General features: G+C 34.9%; 1 protein-coding gene and 1 non-coding gene across 2 annotated transcripts; one reads left to right on the forward strand and one right to left on the reverse strand.

Annotated features, from left to right (window-relative positions):
• Positions 1-12,034: 12,034 nt before the first annotated feature.
• Positions 12,035-13,320, reverse strand: LOC147406040 (uncharacterized). The gene is made up of 2 exons (XM_086432471.1): positions 13,248-13,320; positions 12,035-12,786 (listed from the first exon to the last, which is right to left on the reverse strand). Exons 1-2 carry the CDS (start codon positions 13,318-13,320, stop codon positions 12,035-12,037), a joined length of 825 nt encoding a protein of 274 aa, XP_086288597.1.
• A 3,286-nt stretch (positions 13,321-16,606) lies between these two features.
• On the forward strand, positions 16,607-16,713 carry LOC147406041 (small nucleolar RNA R71). Its single transcript, XR_015177162.1, has one exon. It is a non-coding gene; the product is annotated as a small nucleolar RNA R71 (small nucleolar RNA).
• The last annotated feature ends 2,865 nt before the right edge of the window (positions 16,714-19,578 follow it).

A 19,578-nucleotide genomic window follows, 5' to 3' on the forward strand; every position in this document is an offset into this window, starting at 1 on the left:
ACAGCCACCATAAATATACTCCCTAAGTTTTACACCTACCTTAATCGATTCTTAACCATATGTCAAACTTGTAGAACCAGAATTTAGATGAGAAGAGTGTTAAGCTCAAGCTGTTTCCATTATCCTTGGAAAATCACTCCCTAGCCCCCAATTCCATAAATTCATGAGATATTCTATCCAAGAAATTCATAGCCAAATTTTACCCCGTAGCCAAAATCGAGAAAATGAATGACACAATTAGGAATTCTAGAAGGTGTCCAGATGAAGAATTTTCCCAAACCTAGGAAGATTCAATGATTTGTTAGTTAAAAGCCTACACAATGGCATTGACAAAGCACAATGGGTCCAATACTTCTATCGAAGATTAATAATGAATAAACATACCTTAGTTGAGTCTATGCATGAGGTCAATTCATGAACTAAACTCCTAACCAAGCGTACGATTTTTTAGTTGAACTAGTCGAGAGTGCTCAAAATTAGAGTACTAATAATGGAGAATTTGATAGATAAGATTTCGGTAAGAAACCAGGAATATACGAGATGAAAGTAGACCCTGATCTCAAAAATATTTTATCCAATCTAATCAATGGTATGCACAGTCTTACAAAAAAACTAGATAATTTCAGCACCTCAATATCCAACCCTCAGTATGATTCTTGCTCAGTGTTACAAGTGTGGACACCCTGATTTGGATGGGCCCCCACTCGAAAGGACTCAAAAAAATTTATTTTTTAGTAAAATTGGCCAATGGGCCTAAAAATCCCAAATCGTCAAAACATGGCATTTTGATCAATTCATAGGTTCTTAAGACCCCTAAAAGATTAATGGACCCACAAAAAAGACTTGGCATACCCTAACCTTTCCCACTTTTCACTGCTCCATTCTCAAAATCGGAATCATTCTAAGCCCACTTAAGACCACCAATCTTCAATTCCCTAAAAACCATTTTCCTTCTTACCCTAAAATGAACCCAACCCTAGCTAAGACTCTAACTTAGTTTAACCCTCTCCCATACAAATCAAGCCCTAAAACCTACCTACCTTCAAATCATTAAGCCCCATCTTAAAATGATCAAAATTTCAAAATCCTAAGCTCAACATGTTAAAGCCTACGCCTATACAAGCCTGCACCCATATCCATAACCCTAACCCACAAACCATTATCCATATAAACCTATTAACATTTGATTATCAAATGGGACACTTGTCCTTACTACAACCCACCTCCCAAAAATTACTCTACACCAACCTAACCCATCACTTTTTTTCTAACAAAACCACCCCCTACACTCCATGTCATAAACCTAATTCATCACCTTTCTTTAAACACAACTACCAACCAACATCACAACCCACACCTCCCCTCATCATTCACCTTAAACTTATTCTTACAAGTGTAGACACCCCACTTTTGTACTTGCCTGAATAATCAATTGGTCAACCTGATCGCGACGATTCCCAATGATGGATGATTATTCCAATGCTTTATTTGTTATTAGATATGTTTCAGAAATTCAGATGAGGTATCTCAAACTAACAAAACTGTAGAAACCACACTATATTAGGAAAATATAACCCCAAAAATATAGAAATCATCATCTTGTAGACAAAAAAAAAGCTTTACAATAAAAGTCACTAAAAAATGGTCAAATTATCAAAATACTCCTAACATCAAAACATCCCTAGAGCCTACATTACGCTTAGAAAAACCCTTTCAAACACATAAAACAACAAATCGAAATCAAATAAACTATTTCGTCAATTTTCATAAAATTTGACAAAATTATGAAAATGTCCCTCATAAAGTTCACGACCATTTCGCACAAAAAATTTCATAAATGACACAAACCAATATTCCCCTTGAATTCCTTACTAAAAATTGATTCCAAAACATCCTGGACATTGAAAAATGACTTAAAACGCAAAAAATCTTCTCCAAGGGTAAAACGATAATTTTACAATTTTAATAATTAAAACATTAATTAATGAAAAGTGAAATCCTAATTAAAATTAATTTTTTTTAAGTCAAGTCAATTAAGTAAGACTTAAGTCAAAATCCTAAAATCTAGTTAATCAAGTGAAACTTAAGTCAAAATCCTAAAATCTAGTCAATTAAGTGAGACTTAAGTCAAAACCCAAAAATCAAGTCAATCAAGTAAGACTTAAGTCAAAACCCTAAATTCTAGTCAATCAAGTGAGATTTAAGTCAAAACCCTAATCAATGTAATAAAACCAAAGTTAAACCTTAACCCTAATAGAATTCTAATTAAACTCTAAAACTATCTAAAAGAAACATAATCTAACTCTAACTCTATCTAAAAATCTCTTAAAAAAAATCTATAAATAGGGGTCTCCACACCCTAATCTCGTAGGTCAAAATAAATCCTAAGAAAAGTAGGTCAAAAAGCTTTCCTAACCTCCTCCAAACCCTAATTTTGAAGTCATAACTCCTTACCTAACATCCATACACTAACTTTAGCTCCAAAAACATCCAGAAACCCTCCAAAAATACTCAAAAACCCTTAAAAAAATTTAGAAATCCATAAATAAATCAAAAAGATTTAGATCTAAGAAGGAGGTACTTCGTCTTGGAGATCTGAAGCGAATCCGGTGATAGAACGAAGTAAGGAATATTAATCAAGGGGATCTCTCTGTTAGCTCTGAGGGAACCACTGTTGTGATAATCAAGGTAATATTTTTTATTTTTTATTTAGGTATTTTTAGCAATGTAGTCTTCTTGGGAAATAGTAGAGACCGGCGTTTACCGGGCGAGGTTTGTGCCTAACACCTTGCAACCTCGTAACTTGATACCCGGACTTAGTTTTTTTGGTAGATTAGTTGTTTTATCCTTTTAGAGTCGATGTTCGATTCCTAAACTGTAATAACTAGGTGGCGACTCCCAAACCTCAAAAGTCAAAAGCGGATCCGGGCACCCTGCAAATCAAGGACACTTTCAGGGGCGACTCCGCTGGGGATTATTGAGGATCAGACTTGAAAACCCCCAAGTATGAGAGCATTGTCAAGATGACCTAGTTTTTTTATTTAGTTCGATTTATTTTATTTATTTATTATTTTTTTATGACTTGATTATGGATCATTTATTTGGATTTTGGATATTATATATATATATTTTTTAATCCAATTGAGGGTCACTTTTTGATGACCCTAAATAATGAAAGATTCAAATTGACATATGAATTGAGGACGAAATGATGGTTGCTGGGATGAGAGTTATGGATTTAAAAAAATAAAAAAGTCTTGGATGAATTTGTTTTAGCACGTTAATATACATGGGTGATAAGTTGTGAAAATAAATTATTTGTGAGTGATGCGCTAAGAAATAAAAAAAATTTCCATTTTTAATGTTGTTTGTGATGAGGAGAGAATTCCAAGAAAAACAAATCACAAAAAAATTGGAAAAAAAAAGTATTCTTCTGCGTGGTGTGCCGTAGTAGAAAATAAATTTTTATTTTTCATCTTCTTCTCAAATAAATTATTTGTGAGTGATGTGCTAAGAAACAAAAAAATTGCCTTTTTTAATGTTATTCGTGATGAGGAGAGGATTCCAAGAAAAAAAATCAGAAAAAAAGAAAAAAAAAAGTTCTTTTTTTTTGTATGGTGTGCCATTAGTAGAAATCCATTTTTCTGTTTTCTATCTTCTACTCCACAAAGAAGAGGACGAAAAATAGCAAACAGAGAGAGACGTTTCTCTCTCTCTCTCTCTCGTTTTATTATCTTCTCTTTAATGATCTAGATTCGATTGCGATTTGGTTTTAATTCTATATAATCTGTTCCAACTTTAGTTTTCTTGAAAATCTCATTTCTCCTTCATCTTCAAATCATCATAAACAGAGAAATATATCTTCCTTTGGTCTTTTTCAATCTAGGTTATACCTGTTTGAAAGAATTACTAAGAGAGTATTCAGTTGTGGTGCTGTTGAAGGTATGGAAAAACATGCCCATGGACCTTCCCCTTTTGAACCTTGCATACCCAGACTTGTTAGTCAAGGGCACAAGCTAGCTGAATGTAGCTTGGAAGAAAATGGAGCACTACAAAATGAAATGCAGACGGTTTCTTGTATGTATTGAAGGTATGGTTAAAAATTCTGTGCACAAGAACAATTATTTTGGGGATGAATCTTTCATTGTTGAGAATGATAGTGTTGGCATCACGTCATTGAATAGGGGCCACTCACTGTTTTCATTTTTCTTATAAAAAAAGATTAAATAAAGGAAAAGATTTTGAAAAAAATGAAGCTTGACAGAAGTATGATTAGATTTTTTTTTACATAAAAAATTCTATAGCTTTATGAAGTTGTTACTTAAAACAAATCTTGGGGTGAGACCAGATTCTTTGGAGTGAAGCTTTATTCCATTATTTTTGTTACTTGTTTATTACTGGGGCCTACATCTTGTAAAAAACAAAAGATTGAATAATACCCCCTCCTCTCAACATCTGTTATTTAGTTGGGTTTTTTTTTAGGTGGTTAAATCATTCATAAAAATATGGGTCTCACTCCTTGATTAGTTAATTGACAAAATCATTTTCTTTTCTGGCATTGAATGTCAAGGTTAACTTGACTAATTTTATATGATTTCTTACTAAGGGTGTTGAGCATGTCATGTGGCAGCAAAAAAAAAAAAAAACATGATCCAACATCGCTAGCTTGTGGGGGAAGAAATTCTAAGAGTTTTTAAAGAAAAATTTTTAAAAGAAAATTTACATTTTTATTTTAATTTTAAATTTCAATAGTTGTCCATTTTCAAAATCTTGGGTTTAAGCTTGAAAAAAAAAGTGGAATTTATTTTTGAATTTTATTTTTCAATCCAAAACTTGATATTGATGTGCCAATGTGATGGTCCACGTGAACTCAATAACCCTTAGTAAGGTTTCAAATCTTACTCACTTAGCGAAGATAGCCTGTGTTCTCACTCACAAATTTGTCGTGTAACAAACTTTATAAAGTAAGGGAATTTTTTGTATTAAAAATTCAACAAAAAGGTTCGTCAAGTATGTCTCTCAAAAAAAAAAAAAAAAAAAAGATTTTTCTTATGCCTCAATGATTGATCGATGATTGATATTACTTTGCGTTATTCTGATTGATTGATCATCTTGGTCCTTTTTTGAACTATCCTGATTGATTGCTTGTATGATATGCCTGTGATATACATGCTTTAAGCTTGATTTTGATTGCTTTGGATATTTATGCTTTATGATCATACTTTTTCTAATATCATTATTTTGATGGTTTGATCTGGCCCACGGGCCTATTCATTTGAAAAATGCCCCAAGCACACCTCACTCTATTTTACACACACAACTAGCACGTTTATATTACTTTGCATTGCACACTTGCATGTCCCTAATAACCAACGTGGCACTAGTGCGTGGCCCGGTCTCTTCGGAGATGCGACGTCATTCATGAAAACCACAACTCCAATCATGTACCTTAGGGTATATAAAACTGGGACATCGGTACCGTTTGATCAGGTGATTCTGGAAGGTATATCGATGCACCCATGCTGGAGTAACCTGAGCTATTGTCCTATTGTAAGCCGCATAATCACATATCCCGATTGCCAACATATTTCTAGTACATAGTCAGTCCCCTCGTGGGATACTAAACCATTTATGAAAACTACAACCTTAGACTCGTACCTAAACGGTATATCAAAGATAATTCAAGTTCACCAATTGTACTTCTTGGTCAAAATCAGTGCCTAAGCAAGATCCTGCCCCGTTATACCCTACTGTACGAGGTGATGGATTACGTCTATTCTAAACGAGAGGTATTTAAGAGGGCCCTTGCTCAGCATTGTACGCCACCTCTCAACTGGGGATTAAACTGGCTGCTTTTGATTTCAGAGAAGTGGGTTGGAGTTTTAGATTATTACCTATACGGTATATCAAACCAAGTCATTACGTACCGTCTGATTGAGTACGCTCGAGAGGTATATAGGTGAACTTGGGCAAGGGTGGCCAGATAAATTGCATTGCACGTAGTAAACCTAAAGTCTAGGAGCCTGCCTATAGGTCATGACCCAAACTAACTATGGGTGTTCCCAGGTTGCTCTATTTAATCCAACCAATATGTAAGTGGGCGGACCGGTCTAGACGGTTCAAACTAAACCAGCAATATCGGTCCAACCCAATGTGTGAAATGTAAATCAATTGGCCTAATCGACAAATGCATCAAACTGATCATTACTAAACCGGTTGGACCAATTGGTTTTACTTTCAAAGATTCAGACTATTTTATACAAAAAATATTCGATCTTAGGGTCAAATTATTTTGTCTGATCAAAGGCTCAAGCCCAATCAGGGGTAGACCCATTTCTAACCTTTCTCACCTTCTTGGTCACTGTAGACTTATAGTGCATTTGGATTTAATATTTACTACCGGACTTGGGCTAATTTCAAAATTTTAATTATGTGGTTAAGAGTTAAACCTTCAGAATCAATGGTTAATCTTGGTGTACTTCTACTCAAGTAAGAATTGCTTCTAGACGTTCTAAACCCCTGTCTATGCCACTTTGGGTCCATCAAAAGAGTCATCTAGGCAAATTACTATTGTCAAGTCCAAGAAGTCTACCCTTGTACCATAGTATTATGTCCATCCACCCATAAGGATCTTCCCGCTTTGTAGATAAGCATCTCTGAGTTTTCTTTTAGTTTCAGTTCAGTTTTCGTCAGTCTTTTCAGTTACTTTAGTCTCTCTCTAACTTTTTAAGTTTTAATCAAGTTTGTCAGTCTATGTTTTTTTAATTCTAATAGAATAAAGAAGCTTCTGATTATCATGCGTGTAATAATGATTTGAGTATAATATGCAACATGAGGATTAACTTAGAGCTCACTAATCAAACTTAATAAATATTGGAATTAAAGAGTACACTCAAGAAGTGCAAATTGGTGATACATTATCCTCAGGGGAATATAAGAGAATAATAAATTTACTTGAGAAATTCAACAATGTTCCTGCATGGTCTCATCAAAATAGATTGCACCAAAATAAATCAAGACATAAAGTCGAAGGTGAGAGGATAATTTGATTCTTTTATTCTTTGAGTTGTTAGCTGCATTAAAGTCATACTATCATTCTTTTATTCTTTTATTTGTTTTCTGCATTAAAATTTTTGCACTAAATTTTCAACTTTTGAGCATTTCTTTTGTTTACGAGTCAATTCATAAAGTCAATGATGATAACTTGATTACTGTGATATGTGGCTGTTGAGTTGGAATTCGATATTACTTAGACTTTGAGGATAACTTATACGTTTGTTTTGTTTGAATTGGATATTCAATGTTGGTCTAGTATGGTAATTTTGAATAATGATCCGGTTTTTCTACTTAGAGACATTTTATTTAGACATTTGTGAATGAAAAATAGGCCTCAACAGATTTTAGAATTTGGCTGATTGTCGCTCGAGGCGAAATCCTAGACTTTCATGTTGCTTAGGAAATGATTTAGGCTATCTTTGGACCGTTTGAGCTTTTCTTGCCTACCTTAATTATTTTTACCCGCTAGTTACCTATTTGAGCCATTTATTTGATTTTTAGCCTTAATTTTCTTTCTTTAAACTTATTTTCCTACCTGGTTCTGAGCTTAAACACTTATCCTTACCTTTAATGAGAATATTCACTTGTGTGTGATTTGTTGAGATTGAAGAGCAAAAATCTATTGTTAAGGGAGAAAATGATAAAAAAGAATGTTGTTGACCCTGGTGATAATCAAAAATAAGTTAGGGGGTCTTGAAGAAAAATGAAGGAGGGATACAAGTTTGAAGAAAAGTGTTCTGCATTTATTTATTTTGTTTTGCATTATCAAAAAAAAAAAAAAAAGGAATTTGATGGTAGTAGTAGTGAAAGTGTTATAGCACAAAAGAAAGAAAGAAAGTATGAAAAGTGAAGTTGTGATGTTAGTATTCTTAAGCTCTTTAGAATGTTATATTTTGTTCGATTGTGAGTATTCTCATTCTTTGAATTATCCTATCCATTCTTTTTGAGCCAATACCTAAACCTGACATTACAAGCTTAATTAAGACCTTTTGATCCGAGGTGGCATGATGAGTTTACATTAGTGGAGAGTGACAAGAAAGCTAGGCTTATGAGATTTAATATTTTCATTACTATTTAGAGGTCAAATTTGTTTGCATTGTTTTTATAAAATTATCCGGGTGGTAGAATGGATTGTTTTAGAGATTGCTTGCTTGGATTTTTCAGAGGATTTATGATTTGAATGGGATGAAAGTTTGGGTGATTTTTCTAGCTTTTGTAATGTCCAATAAATTCTTGACACTTTATGTTATCAGTGATTTTTGAGACACTATTATGAATTGTGCTTGTTAAATGAAACTTGTTCTTGAAAGTTGAAGAATCTGAAGTTAGTTTTGATTCAGTTCATTCTAGGTTAGGTTTATTTCTGTTTTTGCACGAGGACTAGCAACTGTTAAGTTTGGGAGAATTTGATAAGTCGGATTCTAACGACTTATTCTATGTAATTTTACTTGACATTTTGTTAATTTGAGGGTGATTTTATTTGGTAATCGTTCTTTTTATTGTTTTAGGTAATAAATGGCCAAGAATACGAAAAGGAAGCAATTTGGGGTGAAATCAGAAGAAAAGAGGAAGTTTTGGAGAATGAAGTACAAGAGGAAAGAATACTGCGGTGGCTAGCTTCTGTCTTGGGGCCTTTGTTGATTTAAATACGAGCGCTGAGGCGGACTTGTATCCACTGCTGCGGCGGCCTCTTCCTCTTGTACTCCATTCTCCGAAACTTCATCTTTTCTTGGATACTCACAATCGAACAAAATGTAACATTCTAAAGAGCTTAAGAATACTAACATCACAACTTCACTTTTCATACTTTCCTTCTTTCTTTTGTGCTATAACACTTTCGCACACTTTCACCACTACTACCATCAAATTCTTTTTTTTTTTTTTGGATAATGCAAAACAAAATAAATAAATGCAGAAAAATTTTCTTCAAACTTGTATCCCTCCTTTATTTTTCTTCAAGACCCCTTAACTTATCTTTGATTATCACCGGGGTCAACAACATTCTTTTCTATCCTTTTCTCCCTTAACAATAGATTTTTGCTCTTCAATCTCAACAAATCACACATAAGTGAATATTCTCATTAAAGGTAAGGATAAGTGTTTAGGCTCAAAATCAGGTAGGAAAATAAGTTTAAAGAAAGAAAATTAAGGCTAAAAATCAAATAAATGGCTCAAATAGGTAACTAGCAGGTAAAAATAATTAAGGTAGGCAAGAAAGGCTCAAACGGTCCAAAGATAGCCTAAATCATTTCCTAAGCAACATGAAAGTCTAGGATTTCGCCTCGAGCGACAATCAGCCAAGTTCTAAAATTTGTTGAAGCTTATTTTTCATTCACAAATGTCTAAATAAAATGTCTCTAAGTAGCAAAACCGAATCATTATTCAAAATTACCATACTAGACCAACATTGAATACCCAATTCAAACAAAACAAATGTCTAAGTTATCCTCAAAGTCTAAGTAATATCGAATTCCAACTCAATAGCCACATATCACAGTAATCAAGTTATCATCATTGACTTTATGAATTAACTCGAAAACAAAAGAAATGCTCAAAATTTGAAAATTTATTGCAAAAATTTTAATGCAGAAAACAAACAAAAGAATAGAAAAGAATAAAAGAATGAAAAATAGAAGAATTAAAAGAATGATAGCATGACTTTAATGCAGCTAACAACTCAAAGAATAAAAGAATCAAATTATCCTCCCCACCCCCCCAAACTTAATTATCTTCATTGCCCTCAATCAACAAAAGCAAACAAACTAAAGTAAGGAAATTAAGGGATAAAATAACTCCCTTCTCGATTTATCTTGGGTACAACGACATTTTCTCCTTTCTTTTCAAGCAGTATCCTAAAAGAAAAAGAAAAAGTCATACTTGCAACCAATGTTAAGTCGTTAACTCACACAAAGAAAACTAATACTTAGTTCAAATATCCAAAATAAAACAAAACATAACTAATAAATCGAGAAAATAAAACTGAAATCAAAAATAGAAAAATAGACAGAAAAGTAAAACGAAATAAGAATAGAGACTACATCTCCTCCTCCTCAGCTGCTCTATCACCCTCATCTCCATCTAAGTCCTCTGCCCGAGAAGACCCCAGTCTCTCCCCATGTAACTTTCCTAGATAAATTGGCATGTTAGGAAACTGTGACATGTCCACTGCTATCCCCACTGCTAGCTGCCTCATCATCAACTCAAGAGTGTTGTTGCAGGCATACTGATACTCTGTAAACTGCTGGAACTATCACCTTGTTGATTAACCCTTTCTTCCAACCTCTCTATCCGCTCAGCCATAGTGAGAGATCTGGAAGAATGTGATCTTGCCTATTGACTCTAAACAACTGGTGTCATTCTGTCAACCCCTTTCATACCTTGCACTTTATTAACAGAAAGTGCAGCCATAGGAGCTAAAGTTTCCTCATCTGCCCAAAATTGGACCCCAGCAGCAACACACAAAGCAGTGATCAAGGAAGGATAAAATAATGACATGGAAGTGTGCTTATAACACTGTATAATATGAGAAGATATGAATTTTCCCACATCAATAGATTTTCCAGTCACAATGCAGTACAAGAGAATTGCCCTTTCCTTATTAATATCACTAAAATGCTTTACTGGCATCATTCTAGCCGCCATAAAATAGTACCAAGCCTTATAGTCCTTAGTGAGCCCAATGCTCGGAAATGTCACAGGTTTTTCTTCTGTTAGCTTCCATTGGGTACCTGGTACAACAATCTCTTGATAATCTATTTGCCTCCTAATGAATCTATTATAATCATCTTTTGTAATATCAGGTAATTTGAAAATTTTGTTGATAGCCTCCCCACTAAAATCGACCTGTTTTCCTCTAACAAACACCTTCCTATGGTCATGTTTAGGAGCATTGGCATAGAATTCCCTCACAACTAGTACTATTGCAGGCTTAGGTTGTGCACAAAACGTTTCCCATTTCCTTTCTTCTATAATCCCCCTAATACGAGGATATCTTACAGCTGTGACAGTTAATCCCCTTTCTGTTATGGGATTTCTACCAGTTACCGATTCATAGAACCTATTCTGTGCATCTTCACTAACAAATTTTTTTTTACCATAAACAACCCTAGATTCAACCCTAGATTTTCTATTTTTAGAAGTACTTGATGAAGCCATTATAACCCAAATAAAATTCTTCTAATCAGAAATCAACCAAACACAGAACTTCAATCAAGAGAGAAGAAAACCCTTACTACTTTTGCAAACCTCAAACCTCTTCTTCAAATCTCGAATCCAAACTTCAATGCAATCACCTTCCTTCCCCCAAACTTAGTAGCAACCTTTCATTTTTCTGAGAAGAAACAAGAATAGTGAGAGTGATATGAACAAATGAAAGAAATTTTATGGATTTAATTAGAGTTAGGGGAGGTAGAAGGTTGAGGAAGATGAAGAGGTGAAGGAAAATGAGAGTTTTTTGGAGAAAAGAAGAGAAAGGGACGGAGAGAATGTGAGAGATTTGAACCAAATGACGGGTTTAATCCCTTAAAATTCTAACTTTGCGACTCGCGCCTCGGCAGGTAAGTCATTTCCGCCGCGGCTCTTGCCCTAATTCCTTCAATTTGGGGCTTGGCCTCTTTTCTGATTTTGAGAAATCGCCGCGGCGCACATGTACCCACTGTTGCGGCAGAATTGACTGGGCAGCACTGAAATCCTTCATTCATCTGAAAAATAAAACAAACATAATTAAAAAAATAATAATAATAACATAAAACAAATCCTAAACTACCTAATAAAATAAAATAACAACTAAAACTAAAATAAAATAAACTAATGAAATCCTAAATCTTTGAAATTTTAATTTGGGAAATAAATCGGGTTGCCTCCCGAGAAACGCTAAAATTTAAGTCTTTAGCTAGACTTTCTTGAATCTTCACTTCGGAATTGAGAGCAAAATGGACATCCGCTCGGGACTAAAGTTCCCTCCGAAGTAGTGCTTCAATCACTGCCCGTTTACTGTAAAAATCCCTTTCGATGGATGCTTGACTTCTATTGCCCCCGATGGTAAGACCTTGTTGACAGTGAAAGAACCGGACCACCGTGATCTTAATTTTTCCGGAAAAAGTTCAAGTCCTGAATTGAAGAGGAGAACTTGATGTCCTTCTTTGAATTCCCGTTTGTGAATGTGCCTATCATGCCATCTCTTCGTCTTTTCCTTATAGATCCTTGCATTCTCATAAGCATCGTTCTGGATCCCTTCTATCTCATTTAGCTGTAACAGTCTCTTCTCCCGTGCAACCTGTAAATTGAAATTCAAGAACTTAACAGTCCAATATGATCTATGTTCCAACTCAACTGGGAGATGACAAGATTTGCCATAAACCAATTGGTATGGAGACATTCCAATAGGTGTCTTGAACACTGTCCGGTAGGCCCATAGAACATCATCCAATTTGCTTGGCCAATCCTTCCTTGAAGAATTGACTATCTTCTCTAGAATCCTCTTTAGCTCACGGTTGGATACCTCAACTTGACCACTTGTCTGCAGATGATAAGGTGTAGCCACCCTATGTGTCACTCCATATTTTCTTAAAAATGAATCAAATTGTTTGTTATAGAAGTGTGATATTCCATCACTTATGACAGCTCTTGGTATTCCAAATCTTGCAAAAATATAGTTCTTAAAAAATCTCACCACCACCCGAGCATCATTGGTTGGCAATGCTACAGCTTCAACCCACTTGGACACATAATCTACAGCAACCAAAATAAAACGATTAGATAAAGAAGATGGAAAAGGACCCATAAAATCAATACCCCAAACATCAAACAATTCAATTTTCAAAATATTTGTTAGAGGCATCTCATTTTTCCTAGATATATTCCCAACCCTTTGACATTTATCACAATTGGCAACAAAATTATATGAATCTTTAAAAAGAGTAGGCCAATAAAATCCTGATTGTAAAATTTGTGCTGCTGTCTTGGTTGCTCCAAAGTGTCCTCCAACTTCGCGAGAATGACAATGTTGAAGAATACTCTCCATCTCCTCTTCTAACACGCATCTTCTAATTATACGATTACCACACATCTTGTAAAGGAATGGGTCATCCCATATAAAATACTTAATATCTGAAAAGAACTTCTTCCTCCTTTGGTCGGTGAGTTCGGTAAGCACAATCACCCTAGCCAAATAATTGACAATATCAGCATACCATGGGACTTCTCCAACTGCAAACAGCTACTCATCCAGAAATTTCTCATTAATATCCCCATCAACTTCTTCATTTGGCTGTACATGATCCATCCTAGAAAGATGATCTGCAACTACATTTTCGGTTCCTTTCTTGTCCTTGATTTTGCAAAAGTAAAATCCATCTTAGCAATCTTGGCTTTTCATTTTTTTTAGCAAATAAGTACCTCAAAGCTGAATGATCGGTGTAGACAATCACTTTAGAACCTATTAAATAAGATCAAAATTTGTCAAAAGCATAAACAACTGCTAAAAGCTCTTTTTCGGTAGTTGCATAATTCAATTGAGCCTCATTTAAAACTTTGCTAGCATAGTAAATCACATGAAAGACCTTATCTTTTCGCTGCCCTAAAACAGCACTTATAGCATATTCACTAGCATCACACATCAAAGTAAAAGGCAATTCCCAATCGGGTGCAGCAATAATAGGAGAAGATATCAATTTCACTTTAAGAGTTTCAAAAGCATCTAAACATTCTTTGGAAAAATCAAAAACTGCATCTTTTACCAAAAATTCACAAAGAGGTTTAGCAATTTTAGAAAAATCTTTAATAAATCTCCTGTAAAATCTTACATGTCCAAGAAAACTTCTAACTCCCTTAACATTGGTAGGAGGTGGAAGCTTCTCAATTACATCAATTTTTGATCGGTCCACCTCAATTCTTTTAACAGAAATTCGATGTCCCAACACAATTCCTTCTTTTACCATAAAATGGTATTTTTCTCAATTTAAGACCAAGTTTGTGTCAACACATCGCTGCAAAACTAAAGAGAGATTAGAAAGACAATTATCAAAAGAAGAACCAAAAATAAAAAAATCATCCATGAACACTTCAATGTATTTTTCAACCATATCGGAAAAAATTGACATCATGCAACGTTGAAAAGTAGCAGGGGCGTTGCACAATCCGAGTGGCATTCTTCTATAAGCAAAGGTTCCATATGGACATGTAAAAGTGGTCTTCTCTTGATCTTCCGGTGCTATTGGAATTTGATTATAGCCCGAATATCCATCTAAGAAACAATAATAGTCATGCCCGGAAAGTCTCTCCACCATTTGGTCAATGAAGGGCAAAGGAAAGTGATCCTTTCTTGTGGCTTCATTAAGTTTCCGGTAATCTATACAAACTCTCCATCCGGTCACCGTTCTTGTGGGTATAAGCTCATTGTTGTCATTCTTCACTACGGTCATACCACCTTTCTTAGGAACCACTTGGACCGGACTTACCCATGAACTATCCGAGATTGGATAAATTATACCTACATCCATAAGCTTCACAGCCTCCTTTTTCACCACTTCTTACATGGAAGGATTTAATGTTCTTTGAGGTGGCACCAATGGCTTGTAGCTCTCTTCCATCAAAATCTTCTGCATACAAATAGATGGGCTAATTCCCTTGATGTCATCAATAGTCCATCCAATAGCTTTCCTATGCTCCCTTAAAAACCTTAATAACTTTTCCTCCTCCAAATCATTCAAAGAAGAGTTAATAATAACAGGATAATAACAAGACTCTTCTAAGAAAGCATACCTAAGATGTGATGGTAATTGTTTAAGTTCAAGTTTAGGAGGTTCCTTTTTAGATGATGGTTCATTAACATGCACAGCTCCTAACTCTTTAAATTTAAGTCTTTTTGAAAACTCACAAAGTGGCAAAGCATCAAGATTATTCACACATTCAATTATATCTTCATCATCACTTAAAGTTTCTAAAGTTCTACCATTTAATATGCAATTTTCCAAAGGTAAGGGAGGAAAAGATTCATTAAAATTTTCAACTACTACTCTATCTAAAACACTTATTGTAAAACATGCATCAACATCAGAAGGAAATTCCATGGCCTCAAAAACATTAAAAGTTACTTGTTCATCTTGAACCCTTAAAATCAACTTACCTTGATGAACATCTATGAGAGTTCTACCTGTGGCGAGAAAAGGTCTTCCCAATATGACTGGAATATCCTTGTCTTCTTCCATATCCAAAACGATAAAATCAGTAGGAAATATGAATTTGTCCACTTTTACCAAAACATCCTCAATAATGCCTCAGGATGCTTGATAGATCTATCTGCAAGCTGCAAGGATACCGTAGTAGGCTTCACTTCCCCTAAACCGAGTTTCCTGAAAATAGAGAGAGGCATCAAATTAATACTTACACCAAGATCACATAAAATTCTATCAAAATTAAAATCACCAATAGTGCAAGGAATAGTGAAACTCCCTGGATCTTTTAGCTTTTGGGGAAGCTTTCTTTGAAGAATAGCATTACATTCTTCCGTGAGCATAACCTTCTCATTATCCACCAATTTCCTCTTGTTTGATAGAACTTCCTTCAAGAACTTAGCATATTTCGGCATTTGCTCCAGCATATCTACAAAAGGAAGATTAATATGTAAGCTTTTAAAAATATCAATAAATTTAGAAAATTACTTATCTAAATTTTACTTTCGCAATCTTTGAGAAAAATGAATGGGATTAGAAGATGGTTGTGGAATAGGTTGTTGAATAGGAGTGGTAGCATCTTGATCTTTAGGAAGAACAGTTTCATCCTCATTTGCTTGCTTGCTACCCCTCTTAGATTGTTCTAACTCCTTTCCACTTCTAAGAGTTATAGCTTTCACATGCTCCTTGGGATTCTTCTCAGTATTACTTGGGAGTGCTCCTTGAGCTCTTTCCGTCAATAGCTTGGAAATCTCCCCAACTTGATGTTCAAGGTTGCGAATACTTGCACCTTGATTTCTTAAATTGGCTTCGGTATCATCAAAGAATGCATTGGTCTTTTGCATGAATTGGGTGAAGACTTCTTCCATGGTTGGTTTCTTCTCTTGAGATTAAAAAGAAGGAGGTGGTTTTTGCATATTCGAATTGTTGCTCCATGAGAAGTTCGGATGATTCCTCCACCCTTGATTGTAGTAATTGGAGTTAGGATTGTATTGTCTTTAATTGTTGGCCACATAATTCACTTGTTTGAAAGAATTTGCTTCATATGGGCCTTGACACTCTAAAGTAGGATGATTCCCTGCACAATTATCACAAACTACATTAGAAACTGCAGCAACATTCATTTTCTTAAAATTATTATTTAAAATAGCAACTTGAGCACCAAATTAGTAAAAGCCTCAATGTCATGAACTCCGACTGTCCTTTTTTGTGTATTCCTATTAGATTTCAAGAAGTTGTTACTAGCCATGACTTCAATAAGTTCATATCCTTCCTCCGGTGTCTTGTTGAATAATGCTCCTCCACTTGCTGCATCCACCATGGTTTGAGTGTTTGAGAGCAAACCGTTATAGAACGTTTACACTTGCATCCATAACGGTAGTCCATGGTGCGGGCACTTCCTTAAGAGATCTTTAAACCTCTCCCAAGCTTCATAGAGAGATTCTTGATCTTGCTGCAGAAAATTGGTTATATCGTTCCTCATCTTCGCAGATTTCGCTGGTGGAAAGTACTTAGTCAGAAAGGCATTAACCAGCCCATCCCATGTAGTAATGGTTCCTGGAGGTAGCGAGGTCAACCATGCCTTAGCCTTGCTGTTCAATGAGAACGGAAACAAACGCAGTCTTATGGCATCATCATTTACCCCATTGTGCTTGAATGTATCACAAATTTCCAAAAAATTTGCAATATGCAGATTTGATCATCATTAGTCAACCCCCCAAACTGAACCGAAGATTGTATCATCTGAATGATGGCAGGTTTGATCTCAAAATTGTTTGCTTGAATAGGTGGCCTTCGAATGCTAGAGACATCCATATTAGGAATAGAGAAATCCTTTAGTGCTCTATTTGGGACTGCATCTCCACCACCACCATTATTCTCTTCTTCCGCCATTGCTAAAACTCTTTGTTCAGCTTTTTGCTTACACTCCTTATTTAGCCTTCTAAGTGTCTTATTGATATCAAGGTCGATTGGCACTAAATTCAAGCTCCTTGTCCGTCTCATACATTAAGAAAAACCTAAAAAGAGAAAAATGAATAAAGTAAGAACAAATAAAAATCAAATTAGCAATAAAAGCAATTAGTATTAATATTAGTAATCTTTAATCCCCGGCAGCGGCGCCAAAAATTTGATGCGTATAATTTATTCTAGCAAGTGCACTAATCGTTTTAAGTAATAATATGAGATATCGTTCCAATGAGGATTAAGTTACTAAGTACCAAAAATAATCACTTAAATTACTATTTGGTGAATCGAGAATTGTAGAATTACAAATTGAAATAACAATGAAACAAGAAAGAATAGATTCTTATGGATTAAAAACCAAGGGCTTTCGACTTCACTACAGATACTCCTACATAATTGATTATTCAAAGTAATTCCTACTTTTCCTTATTTGAAAGTTTAATTCCCTATACCAACTAGTGTTTTCTCTCGAAATACGCTAGATTACTCCTTTAAATATTAACTCAACACATCTCTATGTGAATTTAAATACCAAAGAGTCATAAAATCTGTGGAATTATCGTAAATTGAACTACTAACCTCTTAGAACATGGTAAAGTATCTCTACCATTCATTCATTCAAACGCGATCTATTTTATTGATCTAACCTAGATTCTAATTCTCATTATAAACCTAGATCAATAAATCAATCAAAACTTTGGCCTTCAAAATTGACAGCATTAAACTCAAAATAGACACACAAATAAGTAATTGCAAAATAAAGAATTGAATTTGAGTAGAACAACTACGAAATTGTATCTGAGTTACATCTCAATCCTAGAAACGAAATTTAGTTCATAACGAAATACGAAACAAACATCTTGAAATTAAACATAGAAGAAAGGAAGAATAAACCAGTAAAATTTGAGATTGCCGTTGCAATCACTTGATCTCTTATCCCCCTTCTTCTCTAACGTCTCCAATATATCCATAAACCCTAAAAAATCAACTACTTATAGCCTCCATACATTTTGAATACAATTAGGGTTAAATCCCCTTTAAATCGGATCTAAACGATATGATAACAACACGAGAGGAAATGCAGAAAAGGAATCGCGCCGCGCGCCGTGGCAGGCATGTACCAACCGCTGCGGCGGCTAGCTTCTGTCTTGGGGCATTTGTTGATTTAAATACGAGCGCCGCGGCGGACTTGTATCCACTGCTGCGGCGGCCTCTGCCTCTTGTACTCCATTATGCTAAACTTCATCTTTTCTTCCGATTTCACCCCGAATTGCTTCCTTTTCGTATTCTTGGCCATTTATTACCTAAAACAATAAAAAAAATGATTATTAAATAAAATCACTCTCAAATTAACAAAATATCAAGTAAAACTACATAAATTAAGTCGTTACAAACCGACTTATCAAAGGTGAACTTCAAAGTCGAAGTTTATCGATCAAGAATGATGTAGATGAAACCATCGCCAAAGGTGCTAAGATCCGCAAGAAGGGATCCGTCATATTTTTCACTTGAGAGAGAAAAATTCTCATTCGTAAAAGAATATGAGATTTTCTTCGAAGTTTGAAAAGGGTTGAACAAGTCAATGTCAAATATAAAGAACTCAATCACACTCAATTTCGTAGAAGAAGACTGAAGATTTTTTCTTTTCAAAAGAAGATTTTACTTGACAGAGCAATTCAGATACCGAGTTCCTAAAATTTAGACCAAGTCAAGTAGCAATACACCAAAGGAGGCCTCCTTTGGTCGAATCATTTTCCTATCTTACCAAGAAAAAGAAAATATTCTTTAGCTCCTCGCAGCCTCTAAAAATATCAATAGCTTTTTCTTTCTAAACCACACCGACCAACCTTGGGAGGGAATCTTAGTATGAACTACGTTTGACCTGATCCCAAAAGTTAAAAAAAAAAAATTCTGGGGTACGTAGGCAACTTGAAAAGTTACTTCAGGCCCGATCACAAAAAAATGTATTCTCTTAAGGAAAATGTCATCTAAAAGGAAAATCTCCTATTGAAAGGTTCAAAAGAAAATAATGTCAAACTAGGGGCATTAGAAAAAAATAATCAAAAGAATTGATAAAAAGAAAAGAATGTCAAACTAAGGGCATTTAAAAAAAAGGAGAATCAAAATAATTGACAGAGAAGAGAGAATATCAAACTAGGGGAATTTTGGGGAAGTCGAGCCTTATACATTTTCTTTCTGAATCATGTCCTAAGCTCACCTATTAAGTCCTCCTGAATGCTAATTGACTCAGTTAAGGTCCAAGCAACCAAGAAGTTGTTGAGTTGAATATTCAAGATCATCAAGAAGAAAAAAGCCCGTTAAGTTGAAAATCCGAAATGACGACTTAGGCAAAAGTTAGGGCATAACCATAAAAAAAAGGCCTGCT

The sequence above is a fragment of the Akebia trifoliata genome, chromosome 3 (genome assembly GCF_017979445.1).
Source record: "Akebia trifoliata isolate Shusen 1 chromosome 3, ASM1797944v1, whole genome shotgun sequence".
Taxonomy (NCBI): domain Eukaryota; kingdom Viridiplantae; phylum Streptophyta; class Magnoliopsida; order Ranunculales; family Lardizabalaceae; genus Akebia; species Akebia trifoliata.

Excerpts from the sequence above, each read along its gene's own strand:
- LOC147406040 (XM_086432471.1), bottom strand. The coding sequence starts at position 13,320 with ATGAAGAAGTTGATGGGGATATTAATGAGAAATTTCTGGATGAGTAGC. Across the intron at positions 12,787-13,247 it reads GCAGTTGGAGAAGTCCCATG|ATTATGTGTCCAAGTGGGTT; the intron begins GTATGCTGATAT and ends TGGTTGCTGTAG.